Below are 21,903 nucleotides of genomic sequence, written 5' to 3' on the forward strand. Positions count from 1 at the left end.
AAATAAAGGACTCCACTTGTATTGATTTTGTTGTGTGTTTTCAGGTTGCTGTCAATGTTTGGTGAAACTACCACGGGGTTTTCTTTGCAGTATTTGTTCAAAGGGCTTGGGTTTGCCTTTGCCCTCCTCTGAGGCTGAGAGAGTGTGATTTGCCCAAGGTCACAGAGAGGGTTTCCTTGGCAGAGATGGGATTTGAACCCTAATCTCGAGTCCACGGTACCACATACCATTATATGAATGTCCATTTAACTTTCCTTTCTTCCTACGTAACCAATACTAATTCATTCTTTTCCATCAAATCCTTATTCAAGAGCTGCTCCACTTAATTGCTAATGAGCGGTTTTGTCAAAAACGTTTGGGATCCCTTGACACTTTCAAAGAACTTCAAAAGCTTTGTGAAACATGACTTCCCTTTGCAGAAACCATTCACTGTTTCCGAATCCTTCAGTGAAACTGGCTGTCAGTAAGCACCGCAATGACTAAAGGAAATTCTTCACAGATAAAGGAAATTCTTCACAGAGAACAGTGTTGATTTATGTCAGCCAGATGACAACTCATTTAGATGGTCCCATGAAGAGAAGGACTATCAACAGTTACTATTAGTCATAAGCATAAGTCTACTGCCAAAACGTATTGGCTGCTAATTTCACTTCTGTGGGAAATAAAATGTCTTTCACTACTTTGCTATTCTTACAAAGGCACTTCAGGACTAGATGGGGCTCTAGCAAGACAGCTATTTAACTCTCGCCAAGTATCCCCAACAAACACAGGCTTGGTGGAGGTCAAAAGTAAACACTATGGCATTTGTGTAAATTTAGACCAGCTCTTAAAAATAAAAACAAAACATAGCTCAGCCTGGTACTTTCCCCCTTTAAATTACGCCTTTAAACAGTTTTACTCTGAACGTGTTTACATTTTTTAAAAAAATTACATTTGGAAACAAAATGAAGCTTGGGTGCATGATGGCAATATCGTTTTGGAAAGTTTCTGAATATATCTCTGAAAAGGATCATTTGAGGAAACCAAGGAAACATTTATTTTGAGATTATTGCGCTTTCCACTTAAAATAGATATAAACATATTCCAGTCCAGTGTCTCCAAAACACAGATGTAACATTTTAATCACATCTATAACTAAGTCTGCAGTAATGAGCTCTCAACCCAGAGTTGCTGTTGTTGTGGTTGAAGATATGAACAGTCTAAGGTCATTTATAGTATCAATGGTTTGCTTAAACATGCTGTAATTTTTTATCAGTATATAAACAACTTGTTGCTGCTGTTGTGTGTCTTTAAGTTGTGACCAACTTATGGCAAATTACTATAGGGGTTTCTAGATGGATTTCCAACATAGACTCATAGTTGCCTGCATGCTCCATATGTATCCCAAGCAAATAATATTTCATTTTCTATCCCCAGCATCAGAATATAAATAACACTGACCACACAGTTCCCTTTCCCAATGCCTATCAAAGACAAAATCTGATGGCCTTTTAGCAGGGGAGCAGTGATTAAATTTAAATCCAAAAGTATACTTCAGGTCCTCTCTACTTCCAGCAACTTCTAGCTGGTGATTTCCATGTCAGTTGTGCCACACATTTGTTCCAGGTTTCAGTTCTAACCTTGAAGGAGTTGTATAAGATGCTAAATCTAGCTGGGCTGGAGTGACTCATTTCAGATAGCTCCTTTAATATTTGGGCTAACCTTAGAGCAGATTCAATACCAGCCCACTAACAGGGATATCACTACTGTTCCTTGCTGACACCATCATTGATCTTATAATCTCCCTCTCTTCCTCTCTCTTTCTCTCTCTCTCTATATATTACGGTTGATGAACAGCACCAAAAAATGAACAAACGTCGGAAGAACCCTGGCAATCATAATTGTTGGCATGGCTAGTAAGGCCAAATAAAGAATGATAGGACCCTGCTCACACAAATACCTAACTACCACAGAAGCCTCTGTGATGTAAGGGTTCAGGTGGTGGACTAGTATTCTGGGCGACCAGGATTCAAATGTTTACTCAACTATAGAAGCCCAATGAATGATCCTGGACCATTCACACTCTCTCAGCTTCAGAGGAAGGGAGTGATAAATCTCAACAAGATAAATCTTACCCAGAAAACCCTGTGACAGGGTTACATTGAGTTGGAAATGACTTGAAGGCACACAACAGCAACAAGGGCCACAGAAACAACTGCGACAGCACCCAGGCTCTGACATCAAAGACCATGAACCAAAAGTGTGTCATCTTGCTTCCAGCAATCCACCCACAGACACCATCACAGAAGTAATTAAAATTTAACGACTCGGGGTAAATAAAGTATTACTAAAGCAGGAGCCTTATTTCTCAGCCAAGAAGCAATCTTTCTAAACAACCAGGAGGCCATTTCACAGATTCTCTTTCTTCATCTACAATGGATTAAACAACACCCTATGGGGAACTGTTCCAGGCTATCAGTGCTGGCGGTTCATTGCTGAAGTAGGATCTCTGCCATCTTTTTACAGTCCACATTGATCAGAAAGATTAGGCAAGACTAGAAGCATAAGTCAGTATCTTTGGCACTATTCGGGCAACTGTAATGGCAAATTCACACATGTGGGCTTTAGTCCACAAGCAATTCAGAACAGCTTGTTCTTGGACAAGAGAACGGCAAGCATTTATACGAGAGTGCACAATCTAATTTGATGTTTAACCATAAACAAGATGTTAAAAATTACAGAGTATTACAAAGATGCAATATATACAGAAAATAACACAACCAATGTTAAGTGGTTATTCTCAGGTTTATTACGTAGAGTACGGCCCCCTTTTCTATGGATTCAATATCCATTATTCCATTTAACTGTGCCTCCCAAAATACTCCTTCCAGGAAGGGTTTGTGAGTCTCTCTAAATTTCCAGTGCTATTCTACGGTATGGTATGCTTCTGGCCCAAGTATAGTCAAAATATAGGATTCACTATTATCTGCAGTTTCAGGGTTCTACAAGGGATCTTGGAACGTATCCTCAGCAGATACAGGGATTCTTAAAAAAAGGTGCTTCCTAGCACTTTATTTTCCTTCCTATTAATCCTATCCCACATTATCCCAGGCAACTCTCTCTTGTCCATGCACTTTATTAAATGGCCTTGAAATTGTGTCCTTTGTATATGCCCAACCCCTATTTATCCATAGTGGTTGATGCTTGTATCATTACCTCATTTTGTATGGTCAATATGTGTTTTACTGTATGTTGTGTTTTAACTGCAATGTGTTAAAGCGCTGAGCTGCTGAACTTGCAGATTGAAAGGTCACAGGTTCAAATCCGGGGAGCGGAGTGAGCGCCCGCTGTTAGCTCCAGCTTCTGCCAACCTAGCAGTTCAAAAACATACAAATGTGAGTAGATCAATAGGTACTGCTCCGGCAGGAAGGTAACGGCATTTCATGCAGTCATGCCGGCCACATGACCTTGGAGGTATCTATGGACAATGCCAGCTCTTCAGCTTAGAAATGGAGATGAGCACCAACCCCCAGAGTCGGACACGACTGGACTTAACATCAGGGGAAACCTTTACCTTTACCTTTATCTGATTGTTGTATCATTGTTTCTCAGTTATAGATATTGGTTTTAATTTGTTATATTTTGTTTCTGTTTAGGGCTTGGCCCCATGTTAGCTGCTCCGAGTCCCTTCGGGGAGATGGTGGCGGGATAGAAAAATAAATTATTATTATTATTATTATTATTATTATTATTATTATTATTATTATTATTATTATTGTACTGTATGTTAAAAAAGCAAATCCTAGATGATGAGCCCAACAAATAATGGATGATACTTGCACTGATAATAGTTATATAAGCATAAATGCCATGTGATTTAGCAGTATCATGAAGCCTATAAAGACCAAATCTGAAGCCCAAATTCAGAACAGAGATTCTTTCTCTAAAGAAGCATGGGAAAGGTGCTATGAATCCTTCAAGTTGTGACTTTTCTATTTGAAAATATTTTTCCAAAAATTATTTCCAAAAGCTGGCAGTTTCTTAAGGTTGAAATCACCAGCTGGTCAGATATTAACAGCTGTTGCCAGCAGGGACTGCAAAGAGATCAAAATCTACTGCTAAAAACTAAAATTCCTGCCTAGGGGCATATATTCAAAAAATGAGTCCCAACTAGTTGCTAGTTATTTCAGCTGTCTGTCTGCACATAGTCCCTACCAGACCAATCCACTTATTGAAAGAACCAAGGGAACCTGGTCTATGCTGCTGGCTTCCAAAATTATGCTCCTGGAAACTCTAGGGTTTCTGAAATGCTTACCAGGGGTTACATTAAAAGATTCTCAAAGCACACAAGTTTCTCTGGAAGACAACTGGCTTATCATGATTTTCCACTGCCATATGCAAGTCACTGAGCTCTGCAGCAATGTTTTTTAAGCAATGGTCCTCCAGACTATGGGATTTTAAATGCCAAAAGTTCCTGAGACTATCGCCAGTTCTTAGGAATGAGGACAGTTTGAGAATTACAAGTAGTTCCCAAGTTACAAACAAAATAAGTTCTGTAGGTTTGCTCTTAAGTTGAATTTGTATGTAAGTCAGAACAGGTACATTTTTAAGTATAACTAATTTAGTTTTGGATAGCATAGGGAAGGGTTAGCATTCCTATGGAATTTGTTTTGCTGTCAGTGCCCCTGTTCAGAAGATTTCACCTTACTTCATGTCCCTGTGATAATTTGATTTTGGAAAAATTAGCTTGTTGTGGAAACAAGGGCTGGTGATAAAGCTTCAGTGAAGACATCTTTTCCTCATGATAACTCGTTCAGGAGTGAATTTCCCTTCCTAGGGGTTGATTTATCTCACTTCCTGTTATCTCACCCCCATTCTTAACTACGAGTCATGCCAATATGCATGTATCGGTTGTGTTATTAATAAATCAGGGGACCTCTGCATATATTGCTTTAATCACTCCATTAACCGGAGCCCCCAGTGGCGCAATGGGTTAAATTCTTGTGCTGGCAGTTTGAATCGGGAGAGAGCGGGTGAGCTGCCATCTGTCAGCTCCAGCTCCCCATGCGGGGACATGAGAGAACCTTCCCACAAGCATGGTAGAACATCAAACATCCGGGCATCCCTGAGCAACGTCCTTGCAGATGGCAAATTATCTCACAACAGAAGCGACTTACAGTTTCTCAAGTCGCTCCTGACACAAGAAAAAAAAAACCCCAATTGACCCAGTACAACATTGCATGCAACAAGTGAACTCCATACTTCACACTTGTAGTCTCTTGTACATATATCTTTCACAGTTTCACCTTTCACAACTGAAACTTTTCATCCATAACTCATCACATAGGACAAATTATCATCCAGATCCACCTATGAGGAACATGCTCCAAAAAAGAGAAAAATGAGTAAATAGAAGACTCGCTATAGCACTATTTCTCATTTTCCTCCCACAGCTTGACTGTGGCAATAAATGCGTGGGGGAACAAACATTGTGGAAATCTGTGACAGCAGTACTTTTTTATTTATCACTATTGTACAAAATAAGGCTTTCTACAGTATTCCCTCACTTATCGCAGGGGTTACGTTCCAGGACTACCCGCGAAAAGTGAAAATCCGTGAAGTAGGGATGCTGTATTTGTGTTGCTTACAATCTCTCTGGCAAGTAGCGTCTCTGTTCCCTCCTTGCCTCTCAAGCATGCGCATGCGTGCTTGAGGCGAAAACAAAGCTGCTTCAGCCTCCTTTTCTCTCCCTTCGGCTTCTCCTTCCTTCCTTAAGCTCCTCCTTAGGAAGGAAGTAGAAAGAGGGATTTATAATATTATTTCATGATTTATACTATTATTTTAGTGTTTATTCAAAAACCGCAAAACAGCGAATCACAAAAAGCGAATCGCGAAGTAGCGAGGGAACACTTTATCTGCCAAACATAGCCATGCACAAACTGTATTTGTGTATTAATAATCTGCATTTTAAAATGAATTTCAGCTGGTATGTCATGATAGACAGCCAAGACAAAAATATTACCACTTCCAATATACGCTTTTGATTTTCAGCTACATTCTTGATGTGGTCTAGTATCACCTATGAAATGAGAATAAAGTATTAGACCATACCCCATTCTGATCTCTTCTGAATTTAGGATAACACTTCAGCTGTGTTATTGATTTCCACAACTGCTATAGCTCCTCTGCCAAAAGAAATTTACATTGTATTTTGATGTTTCTCTCGGTGGGTTTTATTTAAAATCATATAAGATCAAGACTTATTTACAATACTTCAGTCCTTGTGCAATCTGTAATAGCAGTTCTAAATGAATTCACAATTTTGGCACACAAAGTGAAAATTGGATGGATCTCAAAAATAATATCGGAGGGGAAAATTAAATGCGATGTTCATGAACACACTGATTAAACATTCCTCGGAAAGCTAATCTTTGCCTAGTCCAACATGCTTCTGATCTCTTTCTCTGCAAGAGGCAACATAGTCAGACAGCCAGAATATATAGAGACTTTTCAATAGATAGGTAAAAGGTAAAGGTTTTCCCCTGACATTGTCTAGTCATGCCCGACTATGGACTCTTTCCATTTCTAAGCCGAAGAGCCGGCTTTGTCCGTAGACACCTCCAAGATCATGTGGCCAGCATGACTGCATGGAGCGCCATTACCTTCCTGCCGGAGGAGCGGTACCTATTGATCTACTCACATTTGCATGTTTTCAAACTGCTAGGTTGGCTGCAGCTGGGGCTAACAGCGGGAGCTCACCCTGCTCCCCAGATTCAGACCACCAACCTTTTGGTCAGCAAGTTCAGCAGCTCAGCGGTTTAATCCGCTGTACCACCGGGGGCTATTTCAATAGATACAAGTCACACTGCCAATAGATGGCAATCACTGAGTGGCTGGACAGAGCAATTCACTTGTGTGCATGAGTCAGCTCTTAAAAAGGCCTTTTAAAACTACAACTTCCATTATTTCTTAATCTTACGGCATGGCAACTAAAGTTGTATCAAACTGCATTAATTCTACAGTACAGAATCTATATTATAGAATTAATGCACTGTTACAATAAAAGTGCATCTATACTATACTCGTAGAATCAATAGTATAGATGCACTCTTATTGTAACAGTACATCTTGGACCACATCTTTCCTTCAATAACACAGAGTGACATAGATAGGCTTTTTAAAAAATTCAACGGATGAAGAAGATGACTTTTAAAAAATCACAACCAAAAAGCTTTAAGAAATAATAACCAAAGTCAAACCTCCATTGGGGTGAATGCACACACCTGAACAAGGGAAAAGGTTTCTTGGCAACCCATGCTTTAAATTTCCCAAGCCTATTGTTGCTGTTGGATAAATAAATAAAGTTCAAAGTACTGCACAAGGAAAACTTGACATAAGTTACATCTACATTGGAGATTTGATGTAGTTTGGCACCACTTTATCTGCCATGTCTCAATGCTATGGAATCATGGAAAGAGTAATTTTACAGTCTTTACCCTTCTCTGCCAAAAATGCTAGTAGCTCACCAAACTATAACACCCATGATTCAATAGCATTGAGTCATAGCAGTTAAGTCAGAATCAAACTGCATTAATTCTACAGTGTAAAAGCCCCCATAGGCTCACAAAAAGTAAAGAGCTTTTGGTCCTCCAGATTTTTGTGCTAAGAGCTCCCACAATACCTTCTCCTTGGCCATGTTAGCTGGAAGTGTTCTTCCTATGCATGCACACAAATGGAGGCCTCAAAGTTCCCCATCCCTGATATAAAAGTGTGCAATCTCCTTGTGCAATGCAGTTACCATCCGACGCAAGGGAGCATGAGACCACCACTCATTACAAGCACATACTAGCCAGCATGCAAACATTACGACAGGAAATGCCTCTGCAGTCAAGGTTTTCATGGGAGTATGTGGAATTGTATTGCAGATTTAAAAACAAATACAGAGCATCAAAGAGCCCTGCAAAGAAAGAAGATAAATGGTTGAATCTACACTGTATAATGAACGCAGTTTGACACAACTTTAAGTGCCATGAACCAATGCTACGGAATCATGGGAACTGTGGTTTTACGAGGTCTTTTAATATTCTCCACCAAAAAGTGCTGATGCCTCACCAAACTACAACTCCCATGATTCCACAATACTGAGCCATGGCACTTAAAGTGGTATCAAACTGCATTAACTTTACTGTGCAGATGCACCCCAAGACAGTCAATTCAATTGTATGACACCACTTTCATGAAAGGTTTGTTTACAAACATTCTGAGGCTTAGTCTTATACCATATCTGTTAGTATTATATATATATATATATATATATATATATACTTATCTCCAGAGGAAAAGTAGGTAGTCTTTTAAGCAAATTGTATCTTGCAGGGTTTCATGCACCAAAAAGCATGAGCACTATAGGAAACATCCATCATTTCTTAGCAAATAAACATTTGCAAAGCTAAGACCCTTGAGATGGCTTGCTAAAGTATCAAGTCCCTTCCAAAATGGATGTTCCCTTTAAGCATCTTACTCTCTTAATTTCTTGGCTTAAGGGAGAAGCAATGCACATATAACCTAGTTTGGATACAATACAGAACATACTATTTATTCGAGCGATTTTCCCCTAGCTCTCCAAAAATTGCAGCCTCCTAACACTGAAAAGAAGGCCTGTGTGTCAACTCCCCCAACCCCGGAAACAATCTCAAATATAGCCATGTTGATATGAAAATATAATGCAGAATACACATCAACAACTACAGATCAGCAATCTCACTGTGGTTTTTTTAGCCCTGCCACTGGATCCCCTCAAGTTTCTGCAGCTCCCAAAAATCAGAAAACAGTGCAATATTTGGGTTACTGTGAGTTTTCCGGGCTGTATGGCCATGTTCCGGAAGCATTTTCTCCTTGTAGACAATAAGAGAATTCCAGACATGTATTAATCAGGGCCAGTTAACACCTCCCAACAAAGGATTCTCCCAGACAGGAAGCAGACAGGCCTTGAAGCTGCAAGGCTTTTCAATGCTAATACAGGTGATCAATTGCAACATTCACACTTGCCTCAAACAGACAAGAGTTCTTTCTCCCACCCTGGGCCTTCCACAGATATATAAACCCCACTTGCCTAGTTTTCAACAGACCTCACAACCTCTGAGGATGCCTGTCATAGATGTGGGTGATCTGGAACATGGCCACACAGACCAGAAAACTCACAGCAACCCAGTGATTCCGGCCATGAAAGCTTTCGACAACAGTGCAATATTTATCATAATTAGTACAATATTTAGACGCCTATTTCCAGAGATAAAATGTTATTTTCTTTAATCCCACCAATTATCATCAAGGGTGTGCTCAAAACCGGAGGAAAACAGCACAAGAAAACACACGTCCAAAACAACAACAACACAAAATAAAGCATACAAATCTCATATAAACAACACGCCTCTCCATTAGTGTGGCTTTCCGCTCCCTCCCTTGACAGCTGCAGGCAAAACAGGAGAGGAGGCGGGAGCCTGGGATGGATGCAAGGATGCATTCAGAGGCTCACCTTTGCCTCTCCCCCCCCCCATCCCCCCCGTGCCACCGACTTGGCGCGCCCGGTTTGCTGCAGGTCCCCCGCCTCTCGGACCAAACCATTTGGAAAATAGGGGGGATCCCTTTGCAAACAAGCATCCCTTACCTGGTGGTGGCAGCGGCTGCTTGGGGTTCGAGGTAAGCCCCGTCCTTACTGTTGTTGTGATGGTTATTTTCCTCCTCCTTCACCCGCTCTGGGGCCCCATGTTGGGCAGGGTACGAGGTGCCGTCCTCGCCGTCGCCCCAGAGTGCTAGTGCTGCTGCTGCTGCTGCTGCTGAGGCTTCTGCTGTTGTTGTCCGGGCCCCTCCGCCCGCTGTGCGGCTCCCCTCTTCTTCTGCTGCAGCTGCCACCCAGCAGCCGGCTATGACGTCACAAACCCGACAGGCTCCGCCTCCTCCTTCGCCTCCGGCCTTCGGCTATCCCGCCCCCTAGAGGGCAGATGCGGTCATAGCCGCCTTCACAGCCCCAAGGCTTGGAGTGCAGCAGCAACACTAGAGAACGGATGCAGTTTGGCATCACTTGAACTCCCCTAGCTCAAGCATGGGGCTGCCTTTAGCCTCCTTTGCCAGGCAACTACAATTCCCATGATTTCATAACATTAAGCCATGGCAGTCAAAGAGAACACATCTATTTCTGTTTCATTGACTATTTTAAAGCCTTTGACTGTGTGGATCATAATAAATTGTGGCAAGTTCTTGGTGGTATGGGGATTCCAAGCCACTGTTGCCATATGTAAGAAATCATTTAATGTGTGTGTGTCAACTACAAAATAAGATGCATGAAGCTGATTGGTTAAGCCATGTCAGGAGAGCTGTTAAGCCTGGGAGTTTCTGATACTGTTGCAGTTTTGTTCAGGCTTCAGCTAAGAAATAAGAATAAAGCAGAGAGAGACAGAGTTTGAAATGTGCTCTTACTTTGTGAGCTCCTGGAAGGAATTCATCCACATGGACGAAGGAAAGACTGTTTTAAAGCTCTCATAAAAGGACATTATGTGCGTTGGTGCAAGTGAGCACATTATACACATGTTCTGGATTTAAGAAGAATAAACTATTTGTTCTTTATTGTTCACCTGCGTGGCACATATCATCTTTGATTTTTACATTACGTCACAGTCATCTTGTCTGTCTCCTGAAGAATCTGTATCACGACCAAGTAGAAACAGTAAGAAGAACAGACCACGGAACAACAGACTGGTTCAAGATTGGGAAAGGAGTACGGCAGGGCTGTATCCTCTCACCCTACCTATTCAACTTGTATGCAGTTAAACTTGTATGCATTTATATCATGTGATGTGTGGGTCTTGATGAATCCAAAGCGGGAGTTAAAACTGCTGAAAGAAACATTAACAACTTTAGATATGCATATGATACCACTTTGAGGGCTGAAAGCAAGGAGGAGCGGAGGAGCCTTATAACCAAGGTGAAGGATGAAAGTGCAAAAGCTGGGTTGCAGTTAAACATCAAGAAAACCAAGATTATGGCAACCAGACTGATTGATAAATGGCGAATAAAGGGAGAAACGTGGAAGCAGTGACAGACTTTGTATTTCTAGGCATAAAGATTACTGCAGACGCAGTCTGCAGCCAAGAAATCAGAAGACATTTGCTTCTTGGGAGGAGAGCAATGACCGATCTCAATAAAATGGTGAAGAGTAGAGACATCACACTGGCAACAAAGGTCCGCATAGTTAAAGCAATGGTATTCCCTGTAGTAACCTATGGATGCAAGAGCTGGACCACAAAGAAGGCTGAGCGAAGGAAGATAGATGCTTTTGAACTTTGGTGCTGGAGGAAAATTTAGTGCCTTGGACCGCAAATTCAGTGCCTTGGACCGCAAGAAGATCCAACAAGTCCATTCTCCAGGAAATAATGCCCAACTGCTCACTGGAGGGAAGGTTATTAGAGGCAAAGATTAAATACTTTGGCCACATAATGAGAAGACAGGAAAGCTTGGAGAAGATGATGATGCTGGGGGAAAATGGAAGGAAAAAGGACGAGGGGCCAACCAAGGGCAAGATGGATGGATGGATGGTATCCTTGAAATGAATGGCTTGGCCTTGAAAGAGCTGGAAGTGGTGACAGCTGACAGGGAGCTCTGGCGTGGGCTGGTCCATGAGGTCACAAAGAGTCAGAAGCGACTGAACAAATAAACAACAAAACAAAAAGCTACTCTAGCGAATTGGTGCCATTTGGCATCACTTTCAACTCCCATAGCTCAAGCATGGGGCTGCCTGTAGCCTCCTCTGCCGGAGTGCAACTACACTTCCCATGATTTCATAACATTAAGCCATGGCAGTCAAAGTGAGGTCATGCTGCATCCCTCCTATAGTGTAGATGCAGCCTAGATCCCAGCAACAGTACTGAGCAGCCAGTTTTGGGACTTCCTCCGGCAGAACAACAGAGGAAGCCAGCATAGTCTAGTAGTGGCTTGGGTGTTCGATAAGACCAGTGTTTTTATATCTGCACTCCAGCGATTCCTAAATTCTATTTTGTGGAACTCATAGGAGTTCTAGAAAAAATATTTAAAAATAAAATTTAAAACAGATTGTAAAATTAAACCGCATGAGGCCAGCTATTTGATTGTCTCCATGCAAAGGAAGAAGGAGTGTGGATAAAATAAGTTTTATCAAATGCAACCTCTCCAAGGAAGGTGCATGGAAGTCCCAAGAAAGTTCCTTGCGCGTGCACACTAAAGCACTCTTAGTTTTTCTAGTAATGTCCAGAAGGTTCTTGGTCTTATCAATACTAGAGTAATACTGTTCCCTTTATTCAGTTCGGTTCAGGGAATCTCACATTTGTGGTTATATTTCAAATATTCTCTTTAATTCCAAACCTATTTCCAAACTATGTTATACAAAACACCCAGGCAATAGGAACAGGTGAAAGACAAAATTTATGGGTTCAAAATGCTTAGTTCACAGTGCTTTTAGAAATATAACCTGCCTTGAGCCACAAGGAGAGGTGGGTAAGAAATAAGAATAATATTGTTAGTAGTAGCAGTAGTAGTAGTAGTAGTAGTAGTAGTAAAAACTAGGGATAGAGTTAGGGTTCTGTGGGGAAAATGTATTCTGAAGGGTTCCAAATATGAAAAAGTTTGGGATTTGCTGCCCCACTCAGATATGGAAACCCACTGGATGATCTTCGGTAAGACACAGAAGAGGGGAAGGCAAACCTCTCTCTGAAGAACATTTTGCCAAGATAACATCTTGTGATAAACCTACCTGGGGGTTGCCTTAAGCTAGAAACAACTTGAAAGCATACAACAAAAATCACAAGCAACAGAGAGGCAGTGGCATTGCAGGAAGCCACAGATACTCTTCCAAAGCCACACTGCAAATCTTCTCTGTTTTCCTGACAGGGCATCAGTAAGTTTGCCAAATTTTTAAACCTAGGGATAGTTCCAATTGATGTTTGGACCCACTGGAGAATTTTTTTATCGTGTCAGAAGCAGCTTGAGAACATAATTTAAGTTGCTTCTGATGTGAGAGAATTGGCGTCTACAGAGTCGTTGCCCAGGGGATGCCCAGATGTGTACCATCCTGCTGGGAAACTTCTCTCATGTCTCCGCAAGCTAGAGCTAACAGACAGGAACTCACTTCATCTCGCGGCTTCGAACCAGCAACCTTCAGGTCAGCAATCCAACCTTCAGATCAGCAGTTCAGCCAACACAAGGGTTTAACCATTGTGCCACCATGGCTCACATCTCTTGGAGAGTGTATGGCAGCCATTCAAAGCCTGCCAGCAACACACTGTAATATATACATTTTTGAGGTACTGCTTTTATCTTGAGATTCCTTCTTCCCATGCTGAAGACTAAAGAAGTGGAGCTAAACCCTGAAATCTGGGAGCTGCAGGCAGCAATAATCTCATAAACCAGGCACCGGGGATGTCCAGATGCTGGTGAAATCCATTACCCATCAACTTTCATTGACCTGGGCAGTGATGAAGTATAGTGGGAGTAACAGTTAATCAACATCTGGACAGTGAAAGGCTCCCACCCTTATTATGTCTCACTCAGTCTCAGTTGTACATAATTAACAGCCAAGTTCTCACATGAATATAGTAGGAAGATGATCGGCTCATTTGAAATATGGTGCTGAAGGAGAGCTGATTGGTAATGGGGAAGCAGAGACTTCCACCTAATTTCCAAGGTCCACATGGAACATATATGGCTCTGAAAGTTGCTCACCCATCGTTACCTAACAAATATGCATGTAACTCACTAAACGGAAACCATCAATGCCTTTTTAAAATACAGTATTGTTCAAGAGAAAATTCACCAGTTGCTGAATCTTTTCTCAAAGTGTGTGTATGACCCAATGTAATTTTTACTCTGGGTACAAGATCTGAGATAACTGTATGAGAGAGAGAAAAAGAAATGAGAAAACAGCAAATGGGTGACATATGATTATAAGGCAAACATCTTTGAAGCATCTTTTTATCTTTGATTGCTAAGGTGCTTGGAAACAGACAATGGTTCAGAAGTTCACTCTCAAGTTTTAGAAGGCCATTAAGTCCCTTTTTTGTGATATTGCTCAGTCCCTCATAAATTTCGAGTTACAGTTTCACTTAGGATATATTAGTCACTTCATGTTAAATGCATATAGCCTGGCAATGTTCCAGTTACCAACAAAGCTGTCGATCATGGGAGTTTATTTCAGGGTCAAATGCTATTTTTCATCAATGGAGCTCTGAAGCATTTCAGTAGATATTCTATTAGACAATGAATAGCAAGAGTATAACTTTAAAAACATAACTCTGTTATTTTTTCATATTAAGTATGACATGTGTAATGATGTACTCCTTGCAAGAGACAAATATTTCAGAAATGCTATAGGAATTTTAGAAGCTTCCATTGAGACTACAATACATTAATCCTACAACTTTGTATCCATTTACTAGGGACTGGATTAAAATCTCATAAAATGATTTACTTCTGTTAAGTATGCATAGGATCTAGAGCTCCCCTCTTCTGGTGAACACCAGTTTCCACATGAAAATGGTCATAGAACTGCATGTCATAGAACTGTTTTTGCATTTAAACACGTACCTAACAAGTATCATTAATAATTCCAATTCTAAAAATTAGTAATTAGAGAGGGATCTCTCTGGAGTTAAAGAGGTATTTAGCAACTGAAAAGGTAGCCAAATGAACAGCTCAGGCTCATACAGGCTCTATAGTAAGATGACTTGCCCTATCATTTAAAAACTGACTCGAGTAGAAATGTAGGTCACATCAAATCACCAGTATCAACTTGAGAGGAATGGAGAAAGCAGCAAAAATGCCAGTTATACTACTTTCCACCTCTTACATTAGGCTCTTTTACACTACACTGCTGATGGAAGTTACAATTCTGTCCAACCAAATGATTCTCATGAACAACACAGGTTCTCTTGCCTTCAGGAAACTAATATTCAAAATGCCAAGGGCAACTAAAATAGACCTATTGAAAAAATTGGTAATTGATTCAATTGGTCTCTCTTGTTGGGGCTATAAATTAACAAACAGTTAATGCTCAAGCTCCAGAAGTGGAAGTCTGAGCTGAATCATTTGAAGGAACTACAAGTACATCCTGAATATCAGATATCAGATATTTACATTGCCATTCCTAACAGTAGCAAAATTATAGTTATAAAGTAGCAACGAAAATAATTTTATGGTTGGAGATCATCACAACATGAGGAACTATATTTAGGGGTCACGGCATTAGAAAGGTTGGGAACAACTGAACTACTATGAAGCACTTCACCCTTATGAAGTACACGTAGACACTGGAAAGATTTAACTTGTGAAGTTTTTAATGGGGGACACATTCCCAGACTTCCATGGACATGTGAAACCACAGATAACAGTGAACCCCATTAAAATGAAAGACTTCTGGCCCAAGATTGCCATAGAGGCATATTGTAGGACCTGGAAAATACCTAGAGAGGCATATTTTGTCAGAAATTGATAAAAGAAACATCAGTATTGGTTCTAATTCTGTGGATTCAGGGATCATAATGAATACATTAGGAAAGATGGACTCCAAAAGGAGCATATAAGTCATAGTTATTTGCCTTTATCTGACATACATGAAAAGGTTATACATTTTCTAGTAAGAACCTCACCTATTTTTTTGAAAGCAGGCTTTCCTTTTCTAAAAAGGACATGGCATAAAAAAGAGATTTAATGTTTGCTAGGCCTGACAGAAGCACATTTAGATAAGTATGAAAATTAACTATTTCCTCTACTTTCATGCTTCCACTTGTGGTTAACCATTAACACCTGTAGAGTTCATAAAGGAATCAGCATGTGCAAAGTTGTAAAAAGAGATAACATATTGGAAGAGATAGTTTTGAAGATGTCACCATTTGCAGTTAAGGTTCTTCAGTATTTAAGAATTCAGAAGATGGGAACTGTTGGACTGATGCAACCTAACCTTTTATAACTTTTAATATTTTAAGTCACCTTTTTTTAGACAGACATTTTATTTTAGAAAAATTACACATTTTACAACAAGGGTGTCAAAATGAATTGTTAGTCTTTAGTGAATCTAGAATGTCATTTTATTTGGAGCACAGGTACCCTCAGTTCCAATATACAGATATTAATTTCCACACATGTATGGAGAAGAAACACATTTGGGGTTTTTTGTTTTATTTTGTTTTGGTTTTTTTGTGATATAGTATAAAACTGGCTTCCACTTATGACTGTGAGACTCCATTACACGCTATTATTAAAAACCTTTCCCAGGGCTCACAGACCCAAGGCTGTGTCTTTCTTGAATAAGTCTAACCACCTGTAATGAGGTCTTCTTTTTCCCCTGATGTCTTCCACTTTATACAGCATTATTGTCTTTTCCAATGAGTCATGTCTTCTTCAATATATTCAAAATATGACAGTTTCAGTTTAGCCAATCTGACTTCAGTGAGAGTTCAGGCATGCTTTGCTCTTAGACCCAAATGTCTTTTTTGTCCATGATATCCACAGAATGCCAGCGTCACATTTAAAACTTTTTTTTCCTATCAGCTTTCTCCATTGTCAAGCTCTCACAACCATACACAGTAATAAAAAAGGCATGCCTTTGGCATGTTAAGTTTTAGGTGATGACGAAGCTTCTATGCTGAAATAGCTGAAAGACATGCTGTAATTCAATGTTCAATGTCAGAAAAGAGTTCTGGAGTGGAGAAAGACAGCTGAGTACCATGAGCATAAAGATGATATGGAAAACCATGTGAATTGATAATCTTGCCTAAAGAGAAAACAACAAAGAGCCTAGAACAAGAAGCCTGTTAAACCCTAAATGAGAGGGGGAAGGAAGAAGATACTGGACCTCAAACTATCATATTAAATAATAAGATGTAAACTAGCCAAGGATTGAATCAGTAAACTCTAGCTCAGTGGTTCTCAACCTATGGGTCCCCAGATGTTTTGGCCTTCAACTCCCAGAAATACTAACAGCTGGTAAACTGGCTGGGATTTTTGAGAGTTGTAAGCCAAAACACCGAGGGACCCACAGGTTGAGAACAACTGTTCTAGACAAAATTAAATCTAGCTTTTACCTGTGAGGAGATAATACTTATACAAAACTCTTGTCTCAGCATTCTCCAGATGTTTTAGGCATAAACACTTACCACCAGCCATGTGGAGAGGGGTGGAGTTACAATATATGTGGATTACCAGAGGTTCCCTGCTATTATCTCAAATCGGGAGACCATGAAAGCTAAAACATGTCAAAATTATACTGCAAAAGAATACATGAAGTCAATAGGATAGGCAACAAGTGCTCAGGAAAAATTTCACTAATTTCGTGTGCCACACACTTATAGTAGCAATTACTGTGCTTGAAAAAAATGGTTCTGATCCAGATGGGGCTATTCATAACAATTAGAGGACCCAGATATGGATATACAATCTTCTTGGACGTAATATATGGATAAAGAGCACCTCCCAGAGCCAGAAATGAGCACCATCTCCAAAGCCGGAAATAACAGGAGAAGCATTTGCCTTTGTTTGTGTGTATATGATTGTAAAGGTATTGAATGTTTGCCTACGTATGTAAATACTGTAATCTGCTCTGAGTCCTCTAGAGGAGAAGGGCAGAATATAAATTATTATTATTTTGTGTCAAAAGTGTAGTTTATTTATTTATTTATTCTTCTGCATTGTGCTCATTCTACAAGTGAATATCCCTTCCTGGAAAGGAGAACTGGTCTCTCATGAAAATATGTTTTTTAATTATTCTGCCTCGCTGTATTATACATTGAGTAAGCAGAATATTTATAAGCAATATAGTAGACTCAAGGCAATAATACAAAAAATACTTCTTAGAAGTTTTTATTTCGTATATAAAATTAACTTAATTTTGAATTTGCCAGAAAAAGTGACATCCAAGATGAAACAGTTCACAGAAGTGATTATGGAGATAAATATTTTATTTAAAAATATATGGTCACCACATAGGATTGTTTTTCATTTTAATATTTTTAATACACAGCAGCTTCAATTATTTAGTGTTTACACACAAAAAATATTCATAGGAGTCAAGGGGATTGGGATGGGGAATCAACAGCATAATCTCTTGATTTAAGTCTCTTTATTCAACCAGAGGTGCTAATGCATCCAACATTACCCATGCTGGCTGTTTTGCGTAATAAGAAGCTTCAGTATCCTTTCAGTCCTCTAAATCTTGCTCTGTTGTCCAACTGTTAAGGAAAAGAAAAAAATACATTAGGATTATAACATGCTAATAAAATGATTGCAATTTTCCTAGCATTGTTGTCTTACAAAAAAAACACAGAATGTTATCTTTATTATATCTCTTGAAGTAATAATAAATAAATAGCTGTTTATTTAAATATTTATGAACAATTTCTTCCTTTTTTAAAAAGACTTACATAAAAAAACCCCAACTCACCATTGATCGTTTGCATTCAAAAAATGTAACTAGCAAGCCTCTGCAATGACCTTCCTTCAAGCACTGTTTTGGGCTTTTCCCTTCCTGTCATAAAAGATATCAGAATAAGCACTCAACATATTTATTCAGGCAGGCACAGAAATGAGATTTTATTCAGTGATATATCATCTTTCAAAATGAAGCATTTCCAAGGCAGCTTACAATATCTCCAAAACCAGCATTAAAGGAAAATTAAAAGGACAAATGAGCAGCAGAAAGAAAAAAAATCTAAAAGTCAACATAAAGGCAACAAGGCTTCCTCTCAAAAAATACTGCAGAAAGAAAAGCTCTTCTTCACGGTATGTCTAAAATATCAGATTTTTCAGGGAAATATTTCTATAGCCCCTGAAACACCACTGTAAAGTCCCAGTTTTGAATCACCCGTTTCTAAATTAACAAAAACGCCAAAAGATGGGATCCTCCAAACCTGTCTTAGTATATAAGATAGGTCAACATTGGTACAACATGCCATTCCACACAGAAAACAGTAGAGAAAAGTATTCGTTTTTTTTTTTTAGAAAAGAAAGTAATAAGGAAATGCTGTGCTGCAATTTAGCAGATGCAGTGTAGGTAAGATAGGTAACAGACCACTGTAGCACACATTATCAGTGGTTTTACTAGTGCATTCAGAATGTTCCTGGCATGGGAAATAAGTGCCACTGTACGGAAGTTTGAGCACTCTTTAGCGTTTCCCTTTTTTGGTATGGGGATATAAATTGATTTTTTCCAATCTGATGGCCAATCTTGTGTTTTCCATATTTCCTGGCATATGGCATGCATCACCTTCCAAGATTTTAAACAGCTCAGCTGGGATCCCGTCGTCTCTTGCTGCCTTGTTATTGGCAATGCTTCTTAAGGCCCATTCAACCTCACTCCTCAGGATGTCTGGTTCTAATTCACTCACCACACCGTCAAAGCTATCCTCTATATTATTATCCTTCCTATACAGATCTTCTGTATATTCTCGCCACCTATTCTTGATCTCTTCAGCTTCTGTTAGGTCCCTGCCATCTTTGTTTTTGATCATGCCCATTTTTGCCTGAAATTTGTCTCCTATGTTTCTGATTTTCTGGAAGAGATCTCTTGTCCTTCCTATCCTATTATCTTCTTCCACTTCCATGCATTGCTTGTTCAAAAATAGTTCCTTGTCTCTCCTGGCTAACCTCTGGAATTGTGCATTTAATTGGGCATATCTCCCCCATCGCTGTTTCCTTTCACCTTCCTTCTTTCTTGGGCTACTTCCAGTGTCTCAACAGACAACCATTCTTGCCTTCTTGGTTTTCTTTTTCTTTGGGACGTACTTTGTTGCTGCCTCCTGAACAATGTTGTGGACTTCTGTCCATAGTTCTTCTGGGACTATTTATTAAATCTAGTCCCTGAAATCTATTCTTCACCTCCAGTGCATATTCACTGGGAATATTTGTGAGATCATATCTAATCGGTCTGTGTATTTTCCCCATTCTCTTTAGTCTGATTCTAAATTTTGTAATAAGAAGTTCGTGATCTGAACTACAGTCAGCTCCAGGTCTTGCTTTCACCGACTGAATGGATGTCCGCTACCTTTGGCTGCAAAGGATGTAGTCAATCTGATTTCGGTGTTGACCATCTGGTGAAGTCCATGTGTAAAGCTGTCTTTTAGGTTGTTGGAAGAGAGTGTTTGTTATGCACATTGAGTTTTCCTGGCAAAATTCTATCAGCCTACGTCCTGCTTCATTTTGTTGTCCCAGACCATGCTTGCCTGTGATCCCGGTTATCATTTGACTGCCCACCTTAGCATTCCAATCTTCTGTAATGAGAATAATGTCTATTTTTGGTGTGTTATCCATTAAGTGCTGCAGATCCTCGTAGAACTTATCTAATTCTGCTTCTTCAGCAGCTGTGTTTGGGGCATATATTTGGATCACTGTGATGTTAAATGGCTTGCCTTGAACTCAAATTGAGATCATTCTATCATTTTTTGGGTTGTATCCAATCACTGCTTTCGCAACTTTATTATTAACTATGAAGGCTACTCCATTTCTTCGGTGTTCCTCTTGTCCGCAGTAGTAGATCTGGTGGTCATCTTTTGTGAAGTGGCCCATTCCAGTCCATTTCAGTTCACTGACTCCCAGAATGTCTATCTTTAATCTTGACATCTCACCAATAACCACATCCAGTTTTCCCTGGCTCATAGACCTTACATTTCAGGTTCCTATAGTGTGTTGATCTCTAGAACATTGGATTCGTCCTTCACCTCCATCACCGTCGGCCGTTAGCCTTCCTTTCGGCTTTGAGCTAACTGCGTCATCACATCTGGGTCTACTTGGACTAGTCCTCTGCTCCTCCCCAGTAGCATTTTGACCATCTTCCGGCCTGGGGGTCCTATCTTCCGATGGTATATCGACATTTCTCTGGTTGTACTGATCCATGTAGTTTTCATGGCAAGAATACTGGGGTGGGTTGCCATTACCTTCCCCAGGGATCGTGCTTGGTCTGACCTCTCTGCCATAACCTTCCCGTCTTGGGTGGCCCTGCACAGTATAGCTCATGGCTTCATTGAGGCACTCAAGCCCCAGCACCACATCAAGGTAACGATCCAAGCTGGATGCAGAGCCAATCTTAATAAATGGGGCTACAAAGTGGAGTCCACGACACGTGAGTGTGGAGAAAAGCAAATCACAGACCACTTACTACAATGCAGCCTGCGCCCTGCCACATGCATAATGGAGGACCTTCTAACAGCGACACCAGAGGCACAGCTTCTGGTCAAAGGACATTTAGTATAATGCCAATGTTTTAACTTTGTTTGTAGTTTTTCTATACATTATAACTGTATTCTCAATTTGTTTCTGACATGATAAATAAATAAATAAAATAACATGGAGGGGCAATAACCCCACAGAAAAAGAAAGGCGCCTGTAACTACTCCCAGTTGCATAAAGCAATAGTTTGGGACTTCAACTCCCAGAAGCCCCTGCCAGCTTGGCCAACTGTCAGGAATTGTGGGAACTGAAGTCCAAATACTCAGAGGACCACTGTCATCAGGGAATGCGTCTCAAGCTGCCTGATGTGGGAAGTGAGGTCTGCCTCTTATTTGTCCTCCCTTCCTGGAAGCACCAAAAAGAACCCCATAAGGGGCGCCTGGGACTCTACCTCGATGACGCAGCTGCTCTCGATTAGGCACGTGCGCAAGTCCTCGCGCACCCCCGAACACGCGCGCCCGTCCCGCTCCTTCTCTTCGTAGTACTTGGGCATCGCGGGCGAGGAGCTACCCCCGCCCCTACTTCGCCCTTAGTCTGCGCAGGCGCACGGAAGACCACACCCCTTTCCAGCCCAGGCAACCTTTACCCGACTCGTAGAGCTATGAAATTAAAGACACACCCGAGATTCAGTTTAGCTAACCTAGATTTTTTGGACTTCAGCTCCCAGAAGCCTTAGCTGTCTTG

General features: G+C 40.4%; 2 protein-coding genes across 14 annotated transcripts in view; both read right to left on the minus strand.

Moving 5' to 3' along the window:
• Positions 1 to 9,906, minus strand: part of inpp4a (inositol polyphosphate-4-phosphatase type I A) — a 114,135-nt gene extending 104,229 nt beyond the window's left edge. For 4 of the 13 annotated variants that reach the window (XM_062977267.1, XM_062977266.1, XM_062977271.1 and 1 more), the window contains exon 1: positions 9,647 to 9,905. The gene's annotated coding sequence lies outside the window, so the exon portion shown is untranslated. Of the gene's footprint in view, positions 1 to 9,646 lie in introns of all 13 variants that reach the window. The other 9 variants (XM_062977270.1, XM_062977268.1, XM_003218793.4 and 6 more) reach the window with 4 other exon arrangements.
• Positions 9,907 to 17,939: 8,033 nt separating this feature from the next.
• LOC100567580 (cytochrome c oxidase assembly factor 5) lies at positions 17,940 to 21,790 on the minus strand. Its single transcript, XM_003218788.4, has 3 exons — positions 21,611 to 21,790; positions 18,440 to 18,523; positions 17,940 to 18,227 (listed from the first exon to the last, which is right to left on the minus strand). Exons 1-3 carry the CDS (start codon positions 21,710 to 21,712, stop codon positions 18,186 to 18,188), a joined length of 228 nt encoding a protein of 75 aa, XP_003218836.1. The 5' UTR covers positions 21,713 to 21,790; the 3' UTR covers positions 17,940 to 18,185.
• Positions 21,791 to 21,903: the final 113 nt, after the last annotated feature.

This window comes from Anolis carolinensis, chromosome 3 (genome assembly GCF_035594765.1).
Source record: "Anolis carolinensis isolate JA03-04 chromosome 3, rAnoCar3.1.pri, whole genome shotgun sequence".
Classification (NCBI taxonomy): Eukaryota; Metazoa; Chordata; class Lepidosauria; order Squamata; family Dactyloidae; genus Anolis; species Anolis carolinensis.

Bases quoted from the DNA above. Each gene is read 5' to 3' on its own strand.
- LOC100567580 (XM_003218788.4), bottom strand. From the start codon at position 21,712: ATGCCCAAGTACTACGAAGAGAAGGAGCGGGACGGGCGCGCGTGTTCG. The intron at 18,524-21,610 runs GTAGAGTCCCAG...CTTTTATGACAG, and splicing joins AGAGCAGCTGCGTCATCGAG to GAAGGGAAAAGCCCAAAACA. The intron at 18,228-18,439 runs GTGAGTTGGGGT...TTTCCTTAACAG, and splicing joins TTGAATGCAAACGATCAATG to TTGGACAACAGAGCAAGATT.